General features: G+C 41.8%; 1 protein-coding gene across 3 annotated transcripts in view; it reads left to right on the top strand.

The window, feature by feature from the left end:
- Nucleotides 1-18,981, top strand: part of NSF (N-ethylmaleimide sensitive factor, vesicle fusing ATPase) — a 177,454-nt gene that overhangs the window by 118,694 nt on the left and 39,779 nt on the right. For all 3 annotated transcript variants that reach the window (XM_038385821.2, XM_038385822.2, XM_043503254.1), the window contains exons 13-17: nt 3,752-3,847; nt 4,568-4,724; nt 7,214-7,347; nt 14,562-14,628; nt 16,158-16,237. In XM_038385821.2, the coding sequence (XP_038241749.1) occupies nt 3,752-3,847; nt 4,568-4,724; nt 7,214-7,347; nt 14,562-14,628; nt 16,158-16,237 (534 nt within the window). The remainder of the gene's footprint in view (nt 1-3,751; nt 3,848-4,567; nt 4,725-7,213; nt 7,348-14,561; nt 14,629-16,157; nt 16,238-18,981) is intronic.

Below are 18,981 nucleotides of genomic sequence, written 5' to 3' on the forward strand. Positions count from 1 at the left end.
ATGCTGGAGTTTGACACCATTGTCTCTTGACCTTACCTCTGTGGCAAAAGAGAACAACATTTCCCCATCTTTTTAGGGCAGCTTTTCAAGTATCTGAAGACAGATATCATTCGTGTCCCCCCCTTAATCTTCTCTTTTCCAAACTAAACATACACATTTCCTTCAGCCTTTGCACCTATGGCATTCCATCCCTTTGATCATCTTTGTTGCTCAACTCTGGATCCTTTCCGGTTTCTGTACATCCTTTCTATACATTGATGACCAAAATTTGACACAGTACAGCTGAGGCCTAACTAGTGGTATTATTACCTCCCGTGACTTATGTGCTATCCTCTGTTAATGCAACCTAAAATTACATTTGCTTTTTGTGAAACAGCATTGCAGTGTTGGCTAATGTTGAGGTTGTAATCCACAACTCCAAAATCCTTCTCAGCTGTGCTGCTGCCAAGGCAGTTATCCCCCGTTCTGGATTTGTGCATTTTATTTTTCTTCCCTAACTGGAGCATCTTACGTTTGGCTTTTCTGAATTTCATTTTTGTTGTCTATAGCCCAGTTCTCCAGTTTATCAAGATCCCTCTGAATTTTTGCTCTTTCCTCCAAAGTGTTGGCAACCACTCTCTGTCGTAGGCAAATTTGATCAGTGTGTTCTCTGTACGTACATGCAGGTCATTAATAAGTGTTTAAACAACACTGGACCCAGAACAGGTCCCTGCAGAGCCCCACTTGAGACTTCCCTCCAATCTGACATCATTCCATTAATAATTTCTTTGTTTGCAGTTGTTTAACCAATTATGTATTCACTTCATGGTAGTTATGCCAAGCTCACATTTCTCCAGCTTACTTATCAGAATATCATGTGGGACTGTTTCAAAAGCCTTGCTGAAGTCCAAGGTATGTTATGTCCACCACATTCCCCCATTCATCTGATCAGTTACCCTGTCTAAGAAGGAAATCAAGCTGGTTTGGCATGACTTGTTCTTAGTAAATCCATGAGGAGTCACCCCTTCATAGAATCATAGAATCATAGAATATCAGGGTTGGAAGGGACCCCAGAAGGTCATCTAGTCCAACCCCCTGCTCAAAGCAGGACCAAGTCCCAGTTAAATCATCCTAGCCAGGGCTTTGTCAAGCCTGACCTTAAAAACCTCTAAGGAAGGAGATTCTACCACCTCCCTAGGTAACGCATTCCAGTGTTTCACCACCCTCTTAGTGAAAAAGTTTTTCCTAATATCCAATCTAAACCTCCCCCATTGCAACTTGAGACCATTACTCCTCGTTCTGTCATCTGCTACCATTGAGAACAGTCTAGAGCCATCCTCTTTGAAACCCCCTTTCAGGTAGTAAATCATCTTCCAGGTATTTGCAAATTGAATGTTTTATACATTGCTTTAGTAGCTTCTCAGGTATCAAGACAGGCTGATGGGTCTATAGTTCCATGGCTTCTCCTTTTTCCCCTTTTAAAGATGGGCAATATGTTAGCCTTTCTCCAGTCTTCCAGCACGTCTCCTGTCATCCATGAGTTTGCAAATATTTTTCCCACCGGCTCCAAGATTTCTTCAGCTAATTTCTTCAGCACCCTTGGGTGAATAGAATCTGGCCCTGCTAGTTTGAATTCATTCAAATTGGTGAGAAGATCTGACGTGGTCTTTACTTATCCTGATCGGCGTCCCTTCCCCTGTGTTGTCTATGAAAACTTTGCTTGTCATCCAGTCACATGTTGTTTTTTGTGAGAAGACTGAAACAAAGTAGCCATTGCGCAGCTGTGCTTCTCCCTTGAGGAGTGGTCCCTCACCGTCCATTGGGTAAGCTTAATTCAGTTCTCTTCAAAGGTTCCAGGTACACATCCCTGGAACCCATCAATCGCTAGTCGCACTGTGCCTGGTCTGTGTATGAGCCAGAGGCAAAGTAAACTTTTCCCACTTTACCAGTGTACAGCCCTGGTCTAGTAATGCCACCTCTAGTAATCATAGGGGAGTTTGGTCTCCATGGCCCAACCATGACTCTGCATCTCTGCTGACACTCAGTGCGGGAAAACACTCATTGATTGGACTTGTCAGATGTGTCCATCTTGTCTCAGGGTGCACAGACAGAAATTAAATTAAAATACTTACAATAGACGCAAACAACTTACTCTCACTCCAAGAGTTAATGCTGCCTTCACAAGTCACAGCATGAGATGTTTAGGCGGTAATGAGTTTCAGGTACTGTCAGCACCTTGAGTGGATTTGGGCCTGGTGAAGGTCTTTGAATCCCAAATACTAATCTCCTGAGCCATCCAGTCAGCTTGGTGCATTTAAATGACGCTGTAGACATTGATGGTGCCTGGTGTAGTAAAGGTCAGAAATCACTTTAACTGTAAAATATGTACAGTTTGGAGATAAAGAGCATAATCTGTTTAAGTCCCAAAGTAACAAATATAAAACTAAAATCTTATATTATGGGAAATATATAGAAAGATCATGAAATCTGTCCAAGGTGTGTTGATAGACACATCACCTGATGACAGTAACTAAAATGAAGTTACTGTGTAATGCATCATGTTCTTTCAAACTTAACTTGTACTTCACCACTTCATAGGAAAATCATTTTTTTTTTTTTTTCAAATTTTGACTTCTGTCCTCCTTTATACTTACACCTTCTCCTTGTATCTGCGAACCACTTCTCTGGATCTGCAGGCAATTGTGGCAGTGGTGCCAGTAGTAAGAACCAGTTCTTTTATCTATATCATGTTAAGACCTGAAAAGTTTCTTTAAATCCATTTATGACTCCTGATTCCTGCCCAGGGCAATCAAGATTTCAGAGTGCCGTAGACCTATCCACTAATCCTAGCCAGTGAGTGTGGTTTGTACAGCAAGGAGCTGTACGCATTCTGATGAAAAGATTCTTCAGCCTGTGGGGGCTGTTTCCTGATATGTTGACAGTGAGTTAAAATGCACTGTGAGAGCAAGACAGCAAGACATACTAGTGCCACCTGTGCCCTTCAGTGTGACTGACAAACCATTTGTAAGGGGTGAGAAGGGCCCCAGTGTCTCTGCTAGTCCAGGATCTATATACTCCTACTCACTACTTTTTAAAGCTTGCCTGTTAGTTCTTGGGAGGGCTGAACTGAAGGAAATGGGAGTCCTTTTTAGTCCTGGAAAAGGCAATTCTTGATGTGAGGCTGTGTGAGAGACTTCCCAGCGGGGTTCAGCTCTTCTAAACAATATTAATAGTGCCATTTTTATGAAGGCAGTCTGATTCTAAATTAAAATGGGCTCTCAAGTATGGTTCATCTGATATAAATATAGGAAAAGCAGCAAAAAATCAAACATTTAGGGTTTTAAAATTCCCACTTAAAGACAGTTCTTGAGGGGTTGGGTGGAAGCATGATCAGAGTGGAGAAATGGGAGCCAGGAACTCCAGGACCACATCTTGTGAAGTGCTGAACACTCTGCAGGATCAAGCCCTTAAACTCCATCCCTCAGTTTCCCACCCTGAAAAATGTTAATGTTAATGCTTCACAGCCTGACATGTGAGATGTGAGAACTAGCTAATGGCCGTGATTCACATTGGGGATGAAAACTACTCCAGGAGTACTCAATATTTGTGTTTGAAATGTGTTGTTAAAGATAATTTGTTTTAGGTTTTATTGGTGTATAATTAACTACAGAATCAAAATGCTGTGAAAACAGAGAATGATGTTCAACACTGCCCTTGAGATAACATACAGTCTCAGAGTACAAGTTAACCCATTTCCTTGTAATTTAATTAGGCCACCACCAAAGTGGAAGTGAATATGGAGACGGCAGAGTGTCTGCGGGTGACAAGGGGAGACTTCTTAGCCTCCCTGGAGAATGATATCAAGCCGGTGAGTGGGACTTATTTAATTCATATAATAAAGCAGTTAGTGCAGGAGAAGAACATGTGCTTCCTTAATCAATGAATATAGCAACCACTTCAAATCTATGCACATGCACAAATGTAATGTTGCAGCATGGCTTTTGAGATCATTTCTGTGGCTTAATAAAATTGAATACTGTTCAACAGGAATGAACTGAGACTCTCTCTTTCCCATCCTTTTAGGACTCTATTCTGCAGCCTCTCTGCGCATGGGAAGTGTCAAATAGAGCGATTGCAAGAGCGGGCCCTTCACTTTGCAGTACACACTAGTTGGTCTTTAGCCTAATCTCATTGAAATCAGTGAGAGATTTGACATTGAATTCAGTGCCAGGAGGATTAGGGCTTTGATGAAGAGAACTTATCTTTTAGTAAAGTGTAGATGATTTCTGAACCTAATGGTAATTTACATAGGGATAGATGATATTGTATTTGATTAGAGGTTACCATATGCTAAATAGGCAACATCTTATTCTGTGGTCCTTTAAGACAACCTGTACTACATCACTGGTAAATCTATGATTTAACTGCTCGCTCAGTTAAAATGTGTACCAAAATCTCTTATAATTATATTGAAAAAGCCCACCACAGCTCCTGTCACTCTAGTTTTGTCTACTGGCCCTTGCCATGTTTTCCTTTGATCAAACAAGACTCACTATTGAGAATAATTTTTTTATCTTCCAAAACACAGGCATTTGGAACGAACCAGGAGGATTATGCAAGTTACATCATGAATGGCATTATCCAGTGGGGAGACCCTGTAACAAGGGTGCTGGAAGATGGGGAATTGCTTGTCCAGCAAACCAAAAACAGTGACCGCACTCCGCTGGTTAGCGTTCTTTTAGAAGGTGAGTTTAGGGGTACTAGTGTCTGATAGTGAGTAACACACACAATCCAGTCTGTGCAGTTACCACATATAAGTACTTGAATTAGGCATCCAGTAGTGTGTGAAGTCCACTTATCAGAAAGAAAAGTATCATTAGTACCTGGCAAAATGACTAGATGAATGAATGTTGCAGCAGATATTAAAATAGGTTTATCTGGTTCTGAGGGAGAGTAGGACATTGTCCATCCTATGACTGCTCTTGGAACACTAGAGCGGGGTGAATAATTTGTAACTAATAACCTGTTCGATCAGTTTTGACTTTGTTTGTAACCAGCCTGCGAGCAGATTGCGGTTACCTTGAATAGAGGGGAAATGATTTCCCCCCTCTTCGGCACTGGTGAGGCCACATCTGGAGTACTGCATCTAGTTTTGGGCCCCCCGCTACTGAAAGGATATGGACAAATTGGAAAGAGTCCAGCGGAGGGTAGAGAAAATGATTAGGGGGCTGGGGCACATGACTTACGAGGAGAGGCTGAGGGACCTGGGCTTGTTTAGTCTGCAGAAGAGAAGAGTGAGTGAGGGGGGATTTGATAACAGCCTTCAACTGCTTGTAGAGGGGTTCCAATGAGGATGGAGCTTGGCTGTTCTCAGTGGTGGCAGATGACAGAACAAGGAGCAATGGTTTCAAGTTGCAGTGGGGGAGGTCTAGGTGGGATATTAGAAAACACTATTTTACTCGGAGGGTGGTGATGCACTGGAACAGTTGCCTAGGGAGGTGGTGGAATCTCCATCTTTAGAGGTTCTTAAGACCCGGCTTGACAAAGCCCTGGCTGGGATGATTTAGTTGGGGATTGGTCCTGCTTTGAGCAGGGGTTGGACTAGATGACCTCCTGAGATCTCTTCCAACCCTCATCTTCTGTGATTCTATGATATGTTACTTGAAGTTATTCTGTAAGTAGCTCCTGAGAGTAAGTCTTTAGTTTGTTGCTTGTTCATGAGCAGTTTGTTGATAGTGTGTGACGCCTGCACATTTTGTATTATTAGTTCATTTGGTTGGGCACGTAGCATGTATGTTATTTTTTTGATACCTGGTTGAATTAGTATCGGGGATAGCCGTGTTAGTCTGAATCCTGAAAAACAGCCAGGAGTCTGGTGGCACCTTAAAGACTTAAAGATTTATTTGGACATAAGCTTTTGTGGGTAAAACCCCACTTCTTCAGGTGCATGGAGTGAAAATTACAGATGCAGGCATTATTATACTGACACATGAAGAGAAGGGAGTTACCTCAAAAGTGGAGAGCCAGTGTTGACAGGGCCAATTCGATCAGGATGGGTGTAGTCCATTCCCAATAATTGATGAGGAGATGTCAATTCCAGGAGAGGCAAAGCTGCTTGTGTAATGACCCATCCACTCCCAGTCCCTATTCTAGCCCAAATTAATGGTGTTAACTTTGCAAATGAATTTTAGTTCGGCAGTTTCTCTTTGAAGTCTGTTTCTGAGGTTTTTTTATTCAAGTATGGCTACTTTTAAATCTGTTATAGAATGTCCAGGAAGATTAAAGTTTTCTCCTACTGACTTTTGTATGTTACCATTCCTGATGTCCGGTTTGGTCAATGTACATGGCAGAGGGGCATTGCTGGCACATGATGGCTTATATTACATTTGTAGATGTGCAAGTGAATGAACCCCTGATGGTGTGGCTGATGGTGTTGCTAAAGTAGATATGGGGACAGAGTAGGCAACGAGGTTTGTTACAGGGATTGGTTCCTCGGTTAGTGTTTCTGTGGTGTGTTATGTAGTTGCTGGTGAGTATTTGCTTCAGGTTTGGTGGCTGTCTGTAAGTGAAGAATTAGGTTTCTGGTGTGAGTTTCCATTTACAAATTCCACTTTTGCCTTTCATAGGTATTTTCAACATTTACACACAATTCCTGCCAGCCAGCTCGTTTGCAAATGCACAAGGGGGCATGAATGTAATTTAAGAAAATTCATTTAAAATCCAAGCAAATGTGTCCAGTGTTTTGCAGTAGTCAGCCAGCTCAATAAGACACGCAGCATCTTTTTGGTTCTTGGGTTTTTTTGCAAGTCACACTCCTTGGAGTCCAAATAGTCTCCCTAAATCAGGGTTCTCAAACGTTTGTATTGGTGACCCCTTTCACACAGCAAGCTTCTGAGTGTGACCCCCCTTATACATTAAAAACACTTATTTATATATTTAACTCTATTATAAATGCTGGAGGTGAAGCAGGATTTGGGGTGGATGCTGACAGCTTGCAACCCCCATATAACCTCGTGACCCCTTTTGAGAACCCCTGCTGTAAATGAATCCATTTGGAAAGCAATGCTGTACAGGAGCTAAGAAAGGAGTCAATCTTCTATGAGTAAAGAGTCACTTCAAAAAGTCAGGTCCCTGTGAATAAGATTATTAACTTGCTCAAGTCCATCTAGTTTACCTTGAGCCTTGCAAAATCTATTTTTCCCTCTTTCCAACTTGTATCTCTTCCTTTGTACAGGTCCCCCACATAGTGGAAAGACTGCCTTGGCAGCAAAGATTGCAGAAGAATCCAATTTTCCATTTATCAAGATCTGTTCTCCTGATAAGACAATTGGCTTTTCTGAAACTGCTAAGTGCCAAGCTATGAAGAAGGTACTGTGGGTATTACTGTAATTTATCTGAACCTGATTCTTGTGCACTCTGACATGGGATTGAAAAATGACTTTGCCCTAAATTGTGCTCTCCATTCTGAAAGTAGACTTACCCCCTAGCTCCTTCACGTCCTTGTATGCATGCTCTTGTTTAGGAGGCTGGCTGCTATTGACCTTGTACACTACCATCAGCAATATGGCTGAAATCTGAGTTAACCTCAGTATCTTTTTAACAGTGTGCAAAGTCAAGCACTCAAAAGTTAGGAAATGCCAGAATTAAGGTTGCCTTAATATGGCCCCCTCACGCATGTGTGTTATGAGACAGTCTTTAATTATATGATTGCATACTTTTTTTCCCCCCAGAACCCTTGCCTCATTCAGTGCTCAGGATGGACCATGCTTTAGGGATGAATAGGGATTGTGTAACAAAGGGGACTCCTGCCTTTTCTGTTGCTGAAGTTGGAGGGGTGTAGTGAATAAGATGGGATTTCAGGAATAGAAAGAATGTTCTCATGGTTAAGGCAGTTGAATGCTGCCCTGGCAAATTGGATACCATCTCAGCAATAGAGTTCGTAGGTGAAACACTTAAATGCTGGAGAAATGCAGGCTTGGCATAACTACCATAAAGTGGATACATAATTGATTAAACAACTGCAAACAAAGTTAAATTATTAATGGAATGATGTCAGATTTGAGGGAGGTCTCAAGTGGGGTTCTGCAGGGATCTGTTCTGGGTCCAATGTTGTTTAATCACTTTTATTAATGAACTGCATGTACGTAAAGAGAACACACTGATCAAATTTGCCTACGACAGAGTGGTTGCCAACACTTTGGAGGAAAGAGCAAAAATTCAGAGGGATCATGATAAACTGGAGAACTGGGCTATAGACAACAAAAATGAAATTCAGAAAAGACAAATGTAAGGTGCTACATGTAGGGAAGAAAAACCAAATGCACAAATCCAGAATGGGGGATAACTGGCTTGGCAGCACCCTTCCTGAGAAGGATCTAGGTGTTGTGGTGGATCACAACCCCAACATGAATCATTGATATAATGCTGTTTCAAAAAAAAGCAAATGCAATTTTAGGTTGCATGCAAGTCATGGGAGATGACAGTACCACTCTACTCAGCACTGGTTAGGCCTCAGCTGGAGTACTGCATCCAGTTTTGGTCACCAATGTATAGGTAGAGAAATTGGAAAGGATCCAGAGGTGAATGACAAAGATGATCAGAGAGATGGAAAACAAGCAATATGAGCAAAGGCTGATGGAACTGGTTATGTTTATTTTGGAAAAGAGGAGATTAACAGGAGACATGATAGCAGTCTTCAAATACTTGAAAGGCTGCCGTAAAAAAGATGGGGAAAAGTTGTTCTCTCTTGCCACAGAGGGCAGGACAAGAGGCAATGAGTTCACACTCCAGAATAGCAGATTTAGATTCAATCTCAGGAATAACTTCCTCACCGTAAGAACAGCGGGACAGACTGCTTCCGGAGGTTATGGAATCTTCTTCACTGGAGGGAGAGCCATCTATCTTGGATGGTTTAGACACAACAAATCCTTCTTCTTGGCAGGGGGTTAGACTAGATAACCCTTGTGCTCCCTTCTAATCATATTATTCCCTGCAACAGTCTTGTCTTTCTTGAGTGCTCCTTTAGCACAGTGGAGTCAATAGACAGTCCGTGGGCTGAATCTGGACTGCCAGACACTTTTGAACAGACCCCAAAATCTTTTTATTCACTTATTTTTATGATTTTCTCTGGAATCTGGACCTTGACTATAGTTTCTCCAAGAAATTTGGACCTTGGCCAGAAATAATTGACTACCCTTACTTAGCACCTCGATCGTCCAGGTGACCCCCTGATTGTTTGGCAGGCTTCCTGCTTCTGATGTACTTCAGGTTTTTTGCTGTTAGTTTCTGTGTCTTTTGTTTGTTGTTCTTCAATTTTTTTTGGCCTGCCTAATTATACTTTTACATTTGGCAGAGATAAAACTCTTCTTTCTATATTTTTTTTCAGTAGGATTTGACTTCCAGTTTAAAAGATGCTATTTTGCCTCTAACTGCCTTTTTTACTCTGTTGTTTAGCCATGGTGGCATTTTTTTGGTCCTCTCTTTTTTTTAAATTTTGGGTATATATTTAATTTGAGCCTTTATTATGATGATTTTAAAAAGTGTCATGCAGCTTGCATTCATTTACTTGTGACTGCTTTTTTAAATTTCCATGTAACTAGCTTCCTCATTATTGTGTAGTTCCCCTTTTTGAAGTTATATGCGACTATGGCGGGTATCTTTAGTAGTTTTCCCCCCTAGAAGGATGTTAAATTTATTTATGTTATGGTTGCTTATTGAGAGATTCAGCTATAGTCACCTCTTGGACCAGATCCTGTGCTCCTTTTAGGATTAAGTCAAGAATTGCCTCTCCCTTGTGGGTTCAAGATTAGCTGCTCTGAGAAATAGTCATTAATCGTGTTTGGAAACGTTATTTCTGCATCCTGTCCTGGTGTGACATGTACCCAGTAAATATGGTGATAGCTGAAATTCCCCATTATTATTGAGTTTTATATATATGTAGCCTCTCTAATCTACCTGAGCATTTCACCATCACCATCCTGATCAGGCGATCAGTAGTATATTCCTACTATTATACCCTTATTAGTCAAGTGTGGAATTTCTATTTATACAGCAGCTATGGTATGGATGGATTCATTTATGGTTTGTACTGTATTTGGCTCTGTTATTTCTTTCACATATAGTGCCACTCCCCCACACCGGTGGTCACTAATTGTCTATTCCTCATTTTCTGGGTGCTTGACTTGAGATCCTGGAGGTTGATTTGCAGAAGTGCTGTGAACACTCTCAGCTGCAAGTGAAGACACTGGGAGTCGTCTTTTGAACATATAACGTACTAAGAACTCTGAATAAGTAGATTTAAAGTGTCTCACATTGGGCACCCCCAATTACTGGAAACTTCTGACTTTAATCTGTCTCTGCCTCTGTTGTCCATCAGTAAAAGGGAGATGATAATAGCCCCCTAACCTTCCAGGGATGTTGCCACAATAGATTGATGATTGTGAAGCATTCATATGCTCTAGATGATCAGAATGGTCCCTTCTGACCTTAGTATCTATGAATCTATATAAGTGCCATAGAAAAGCCAATGAGGAAATTGATAATTCTGTCTTCTGTGCAGAATTTGAATAGTATGCAGTAAATAAACCATGAGGACACCCACATTGAACAATGAGGCTAAAACAAAATATTGAATAATGGATCATTCAGTATGCACTGCCCATTCTGTGCATTGAATAAGACAGCGTCCTGGTAATGTAATTAGACTGATTATGCATCTGCACAAGGGGGCTCAATTAAGGTTGCATGGTTTAAACTTAATCTTAGCATTTCCTAATTTTGCATGCCTGACTTTGTAACCTTCATGTTCTTTTAACATTTTTGTGTGTAATATAATTTGTGTGTATGTACAAAATTCTACAGCACACTGAAACATGAATGTGTGGGGATGTGGAAGAATACATAGGAAAAAGGAACTGGCTGGAGCTTACAGCCTGGGGATAATCAAGAAGGCATCACCTTGCCTGGGGGGGCTGAGTTTTATATGAAGAGGAAGCACACAGACAGAGAGAGAGAGAGAGAGAGGAATAGAAGCCAGGCAGGCTACAGTGGGTGGCAGTTTTTTTCTGAGGCACCTGGAGATACACCTGACCTGATTCAGAGATTTTGTTGACTGTAAGTTTGCGGAGCACTGAGCCAGGGTCTTGATGAATTGTTGTTACAAAGATTCCTGTCTGGAAACCTGATTAAAGGAGGCGTTGCATTTTACTAATAGTGTGTTGGCTTCTCCTTGCCCAGGGCAATTAAAGTGAGTCTTGGGGAAACTAAAGTGTGGCTATTCCGTGGGTGTGCTGAGGGACTGTCCACACCATTACACATTGTGCCTGAACAGGAACTGAAAACTCCCTCCCAGCAAGGAGGGATGAGAAGGCCAAGAGGTGCTTGTGCTATCCATGGCGATGAGATGTCCAACTTCCCAGGCTGGAGCATACAGCCACAGTGACAACCCCAGAAGTTTTGGTCTCAGACTTGGTGAGGGGCCCAGTGGTTTCAGGAGCAAGCGGACACAACATTGAAAGGAAAGGAGACATGTGGTCCTGCCAGTTATGTGCTCGGACTGTCACCAACAGGGGCATATAAGTTGCGTCTCCCACTGGGAAACCTGAGACTGTGGAATACTGGCTGATGTGGGGCACTGAGAATCCTGGGGAGGTCTAGACTGTGAAGGATGCTGGGCCCCAGACAGCTGCAGAAGCTGAAGAAAGTACTTGAGGGGTCTCAGTTTTAGGGCAGGAAGAGTGATACCCTAGTAGTCATTTGTTTTAGGTTTGGGGAAGAAGGGCATGTCAGAAGACGCTGGCCTGCAAAAACTTCATAATGATTATGGGGAAGTAAGAGAGTATAGTAGGGAAGCTCCAGAAGCTTCCAGTGTGGGTAGGGGGCAGTGAGCTGTAGGGGCCAAGGTTGGCCATGGATTTCAGATTTTTCCCCACTTACCGGGAATGCCTTAACTCAGTCCTTTCACCCTCAGAGAATGAGTGTGGGGAGCCTAAAGAAGACAGTTAGCTGCTCTGAAAGGCAGCAGAGTTCCTGAGCTGGGGGAACTAGGGAAAAGACCAAAATGAGGTCAGTGATTCTGGGGGCTCTGATAGTCTTGAACAGTTAGATTTGCAGGCCCAGATGCACATTTTCCTACACAACCTGGATAAGCAACAGGAAAAAATCCAGTGCTTAAAAGACAGGCAGCCATTTGGTTGTGGCTAAGATAGGGCAAATTAATGCATACGCTGAAAAGCAACTGCAACATTCATCCGAGGAAACTCCAAGGTGGCCTCCAAGAAGCCCAGTAATTGAAGAAAGAACAGTAGTACGTGCATAAACGGGTGAAGTCTCACCTGGAGGAGAAGTGGAAATCTTTGCAACTCTGGGGAATTCTGGACATTGGGGAACACAACTTCTGGTCTCTACATACTTTGGTGACAAAGACAAAAATATGGCCAACAGACTTGGACTTCTTTGGGGCTGCTAAGCAGGAGGTGCCCTGCAGCTTGGAGGAAATGGTTCAGAGGAAGTGATTAGGTCAGTAGCTCTAGTGAAATCAACTAAGAAACTTGTCCTATTGAAGTGCCTATGTAGTCAGAAACTGACAGTAGACCTTGCCCTGGGTAAGGGCCTGGGAGGGAGATAAGTGAAAGAATGGGGGGGGGGGGAGGCTACAGCCAACCCTATGGATACCACAAAGGGGGTACTCTCCTTTTAAGGGACAGGCTGGAGCCTGCAGCCTGGGGATAATCAATAAGGCCCTGTCTGGCTTTGGAGGCTGGGTTATATATAAACAGGAACAGGAGACACAGAGAGAGGAGTAGAAGCCAAGCGGGCTGCAGTGGGTGGCCATTGCTCTCTCAGGTACTTGGAGACGCACCTGATCTGATTCAGAGACTTAGGTCTCAACTGTAAGTTTGGGGAACCCTGAGCCTGGATCCTAATGAACTGTTATTACAATGATTCTTGAATTGTAACCTTTAATCTGGTTAATCTTATCTGCAGTCCTCAGAATGATGGAGAAACAGAGAAACCAGATTAAAATGGGAAGTTGTGTTTTACTAATAGTACGTTGGCTTCTCCTTGCCCTTGGTGGTTAAAGTGAGTCTTGTGCTACTCCCCTTGGGGAAAGTAAGGTAGTGCCCACCTGCAAAGCCACCCGGGCCTGGAATGGGGCGATCAGTCACTGCGTGCACCGTTACAAGGAAACTGTGAAATCAGTTGAATTTAATAGCAAAATAAATAAGATAAGCCTCCGCATTAGTTGGATTATTCATTTCTTCTTTGCGTGCTTGCTCGTGTCGATTCCATTCTAGGTGTGTTCGTGCACAGTCATCGGAGACTTTTGCCTTAGATTTTTTTGCCCGGGATCATGCTGGCTTCAATAGAGCAGTTCTGCAAGCTGCTAGACTGAACTCCGAGGATACTGCTTGTGAATCACCTAGAATGGAATAGACATGAGCAAGCACTTGAAGAAAAACGGCTACCTACTTTTTTTTGTAACTGTTGTTCTTCGAGATGTGTTGCTCATGTCCATTCCATTACCTACCCTCCTACCCCTCTGATGGAGTTGCCAGCAGAAAGGAATTGAGAGGGTTTAGGGTTGGCAGTGCCTGTTCTCCTGTTGCATGAGCGTGGCACTTCAGAGGGTGCTACAGCCAACCCTATGGATACTGCAAAGGCAAAAATCTCGGACAATGTGCACGTGGGTGCACCCACACTTGGAATGGAATGGACATGAGCACCACATCTCGAAGAACAATAGTTACGAAAAGATAGCTAAACATTTTTTTCATACTTATTTCAATAAAAGCCTCCATTTGTAATTTAAATAAAGTTGCCACCTCAAAGTGCTGCAGATCACCGTTGTTCTTGCTGTGTTGGACATGGGACTGATATGTAATAATCTAGAAATACTGATTGCTATTAATTTATCAGTACTGCATGTTACCAGGTCATGAGAAATATTTACTGAAATGTTTATGGTGTGGGAGTTGTTTTAATAATAAGGTGTTAGAGGGAAGGTAACACATTGGGTTCAGATGAAACACCTCCTGGTAAACAGTGCTAAAGGTTAAGAAACAATACCTGTGCTGTTAAACTGTGAAGATGCTACTTACAAGTGCCAGCTAATTTACAGAGCTGTTTTGCCCAGACTGAGAACTAACAAATCAAGACACTAAAGAGTTAAAAAGAGGATTCTGGGGAGAGTGGGAGGCAGTTGTTGGGGGCTGTTTTGGGGGAAACAGACAGATACAGAGACAGAATAGGTCTGAAGGACAGGCAACTTCCTAAGCTGTCAGGGAAATGGTAAGTTTTACGTAAGATAGATAAGCATATAGGCCTTTTAATGTTTCAAAACCCCCTTTTCCTGTAATGTGCTGGGATTTTGAGTTGCATGTTCATGCTCTGCCTGTTTGGTTGATAGACTGACCTCAGCCATCCTGAAATGGTTTGAGGTGCAGTCTAATGTATGGCATCACAAAAGTACACGAGGCCATGTGTCCAAGGAACTCGAGGCATGTTCACATGTATATAATTGGATGGTCTTGGAGATCTCTCATGATGAGATTTGTGACAATAATAAATTGTTTTTTCCCCAGATCTTTGATGATGCATACAAGTCCCAGCTCAGCTGTGTAGTAGTCGATGACATTGAAAGGCTCCTAGGTGAGTCATAGAATTTTGGTTGCACTGTGCAACAGCCAACATAATGTTACAAACCAGAAATGATTCAGGAACCGTAAGTGTGTATGGAGTCTAATCTAAGTCTGATGATTCAAGAGCCGTGAATTGATCCTCCATGTTGGTCTAAACATGTATCATTTCTGAAGTCCGGCAGTAGTAATCTTGTTTTCTGCCTCAGTGTTGGCTTCATCTTGTTCGAAGGTATTTGAGCTGGTCCTTGTGCTCCAGCCTCCATGTGAATCATTTTAACTAAATGACATTTATAGGCTTAATTAACAAGTCAGAAAGGGGCCTGATTCTTCACTGCCTTGCACCTTTGAACAGTCATTTGCAATTGTGTAAAATAGTACAGTAGAATCTCAGAGTTATAAACACCTCAAGAATGGAGGTTGTTCATAACTCTGAACAAAATGTTATGGTGGTTCTTTCAAAAGTTTACAATTGACATTGACTTAATATAGTGAAACTTTACTATGCAGAAGAAAAATGCTTCTTTTAACCATCTTATTTTAAATGAAACAAGCAGAGAAACAGTTTCCTTACCTTGTCAAATCTTTTTTTAAACTTTCCCTTTTTTTTTAGTAGTTTACATTTAGCACAATACTGTACTGTATTTGCCTTTTGGTGGGGAGGAGGGCGAGGTCTCTGCTGCTGCCTGATTGCGTACTTCCAGTTTCAAATGAGGTGCGTGATTGGTCAGTTTGTAACTCTGGTGTTTTGTAACTATGAGGTTCTACTGCACCACCAGCCTGAATAAGTGCAGAATTCTGATTTCCTAGCATTTTACACCCAACTGGGACTCGCTGTACAAGGGGCAAGGCAGTGGGGCAGCTGTCCCAAGGTGTCTCCATTGTAGAAACCAAGACAATCTTAAGAGAACAGTAGAGTGACCATATAACTCAAGCACTGTAGGTGCTTTTAATTGAGTTTTTTTTAATGCTTTTGGGGTCCTGGAGTTGGGTTTCTGCAGTATTTGCTTTTGTTAATGGATATGCCCCCCCCTCCAAAAAAAAAAAAAAAAAAAAAGAGAGAGAGACAGACAGACAGACACTTCTGGGGTAATAGACAGGCACTGTATATTGAAAGCCCTGGTTTATTAATGCACCTTTGTGGTCCCAGATTTAGGTCATCCAAGAAAAATGGTTTCCTCTCTATTTAGCCCATATCCCTTACAATAAGGCAGCATCTGTTCAGGAAATACTCAGAACTAGAATACCAGAGGTGTCCTGCAGTGAAAGGAAAGGCTATGGCTCTGCAGGGAGGCTTATTGAGAAGCAGCCGTGCAGCAGGCATTCACAAGTGACAAGGAAATAGAAACAGTGTGATCACTGAATTTAAAATCCAGTATTTTTTCCCATTGTTTCATTGTGACTGCAAGACTGAGTGAAGATTTCTCTTTAAACGACTCTGCTTTCCTCTGAGGAGCACAATGGAATTTGAAAAGTGAACCAGAAAAGTTTGGTTCCTGCTGTATGACATTATCATGTTTATTAGTGTTTTTTCCCTTCCAGATTATGTTCCTATTGGACCACGATTCTCCAACTTGGTGTTGCAGGCCCTTCTCGTGTTGCTAAAAAAGGCACCTCCTCAGGTAAGAAAGTTGTATGGTGGGCTGAGAGTTTCCATGAGCATTGTCATTTCTAGAACTGTTCTGCAGGAGAGGTCTTCACGCCTGTCTGACAGACAATTAATTATAGCAATTGCTAACTGCTATTGGCTGAATACAGGATTTTAACTGAGTTTATTCTGATTCATTGTTGTTTATTCAGCAACACACTCAGCCCTGAATAGCTGTACTTGCTTAAGGAAGAAGGCAGCATGCTGAATATGCAGCAAGTTTACAGAGTGAAGATTAAAATTCTCTGGTCATTGATTTGTCTGAGAAACAAACAGTAAATTCTAATCTTCCCAAACTCAGATCTAGTTGTCTTTCTCTTATCTAATTTTAAAAAATGAATTTCCTCCGGTGTATGTACGTTTTTTCAGTTGAGCATGGGTTTTTATCTTGTCTGCCTCAATTGAAATCCCCAGGTACCTGTGAAAATGAATGTTTTTAAAGTCTGATGGTAGACTCCTTAGTTAAAAACTGGGCTCAGAAGGCCTTTGTACTCATGTTCACTGACATGGTGAAGTTTAGGTACCTTGTAAATGACACCTTAACTTGGTTTGCTTTAGGGGAGGCAAGGAGAGAGGGCTTCTAGCACCACTTCCTGGCTATTCATTTGAGTTCCACTGTATGAGCCTGTGAAATGTGGAACAAGGGGAAGTTGAAGAAAGGCTGTGGCAAAGGTACCGAACAACACACCCTGAATAAATTGGTAGCCTGTTCACATTGTCACATGCTGGAAAATAAAATAGTAATGCTGCACAAATCAATACTCTTATTTAAGACAGTTCATGGTTTAATTGTAGAAGTGGGTGACAAAATTCCTACTGGAGTACAGTACCTTAGTTCCAGGGATTCTGCTAGTAGCATTAGCAAACTGTAAGAGAGAAGACTTCTGCTAAAGAGCTCTTTGTCCAGTACAAAGCACTCACGGTGAGTGAGATAATAGCTTTTATTGGACCAACTTCTTTTGGTGGAATGTCAAGCTTTCAGGCTTCACAGAGCTTTTCTTCAAGTCTGGAGAAGGTAAGCAGAAAATCACAGTTAAATACATGCTGGAACAGATTGTTATGTATGCGGAATTAATACATGTTGTAGGAGACCACTTAAGATGAAGTGAGCATTTAACACCTCTCATCTTAAATGGTCTCCTACAAACAACTCTGTAAAAATGTTTTAACTGTAGTCTTCTTAAGGCCTGATCTACACTGTTGGGGGGCGGGGAGGGATTGATCTAAGATACCAGCAACTTGAGCTACGAGAATAGCATAATTGAAGTCGACGTATCTTAGATTGACTTAAAATCACTTATTTTGCATCCTCGTGGTGCGGGATCGACGGCCACTGCTCCCCCCGTCGACTCCGCTTCTGCCTCTTGCCGTGGTGGAGTTCCGGAGTCGATGGCAGAGCGATTGGGGATCGATTTATCATGTCTACACTAGATGCAATAAATTGATCCCCAACAGATCGATCAGTACCCGCCGATCCAGCAGGTAGTGTAGACATGGCCTAAGAGTAATAAAATAGGATTTACTCCAGAAAAAGCCTTTTCTCTAAGCCTAGTTACTTAGACTTATTTAAATACCCAGCCATGTTAGATTAATCAAGTGGACACTAATATTTGTAACAATGTATCTAAGAAAAACTATTCATTTAGAACATACCTTATTTTATAAAAAGTGAAAAACAAGAGGTATACGGTACAAATCAGATAACTCTACCTGCTTTTTTTTTTTTTTCCCTTCTCATGTGGCTTGTTGTCGTCATTTACTGTGTGTTCTCTGTAGATGGCAACCTGCTTTGGGCAAGGACTTTTTCTTCTTTATGTGCAAAGTGCTAAGGAAATAATTTATTTAAGTAACAGAATTACTGAGAGTACAGAGATAAGATGAACCATTTCAGTTTGTTCCAGTATTTCTGGCGGGGGGTTAAAATATGGTTTTACATTGTTTGGAATAAAACTAAACCTTGCATTTCCTCACTGGGTTTTGAACTACATAGGGTGATACCTTGCAGTCCATGCTTAATACAGTTAGAAGTCATGGTTTCTTTCAATAAGCTATCTTACAGGTTCCTAATATTTAAGAGCTTTTCAGGATGCAGTAAAAATTACACCCGTTCCTTCACCCTTCCTAACTTGGCTGTGAAAGTAACGTAGCCTAAAAAAAATAGGCATGTGCAGTTCATTTCTCAGGAGACTAATGTGTTTCCATACAAGAAACTTCAAATAATATTTATATAGATCTCTCAAATAATGTAAGCCAGGCTCTGGGGCATTAGTCCTCTTCCTTAAAAACTAACACAAGACTGTCCTTGGAACAATTGGTAGTAATATCTCATACCGAAAGTGGAGTTAGTGATGGAAGTGAACCCTGTCCAGTGTTACTGAAAGGGTCACTTGGAGAAAGGAGTCTACCAAAGTGCACCAGATTTGGATAGGTGGATCCATTGCTCATTTCTTGCCCCTACTTGCATCTCGTTATCCCTGTAGTCTCCTAGGAGTGGGATGCAAGGCTGTGGGTTATCTGGTGAGTTTATATGTGCTCTGTGACATTTCAAAGGGAATGGTAGGCATAGTGAGTATTATCGAGACACCCCATAGGAAGCTTCTAGGTTTTTTTTAATATGTTCTTCCTACCCCTGTGACAGTGAGTGGAGAATTTTTCCATTAAGAAAGAGCTATCAAAGCTTTTCATATGATCTCCCACAATATTCTTGCCAGCAAGTTA

This window comes from Dermochelys coriacea, chromosome 27, assembly GCF_009764565.3.
Source record: "Dermochelys coriacea isolate rDerCor1 chromosome 27, rDerCor1.pri.v4, whole genome shotgun sequence".
Classification (NCBI taxonomy): domain Eukaryota; kingdom Metazoa; phylum Chordata; order Testudines; family Dermochelyidae; genus Dermochelys; species Dermochelys coriacea.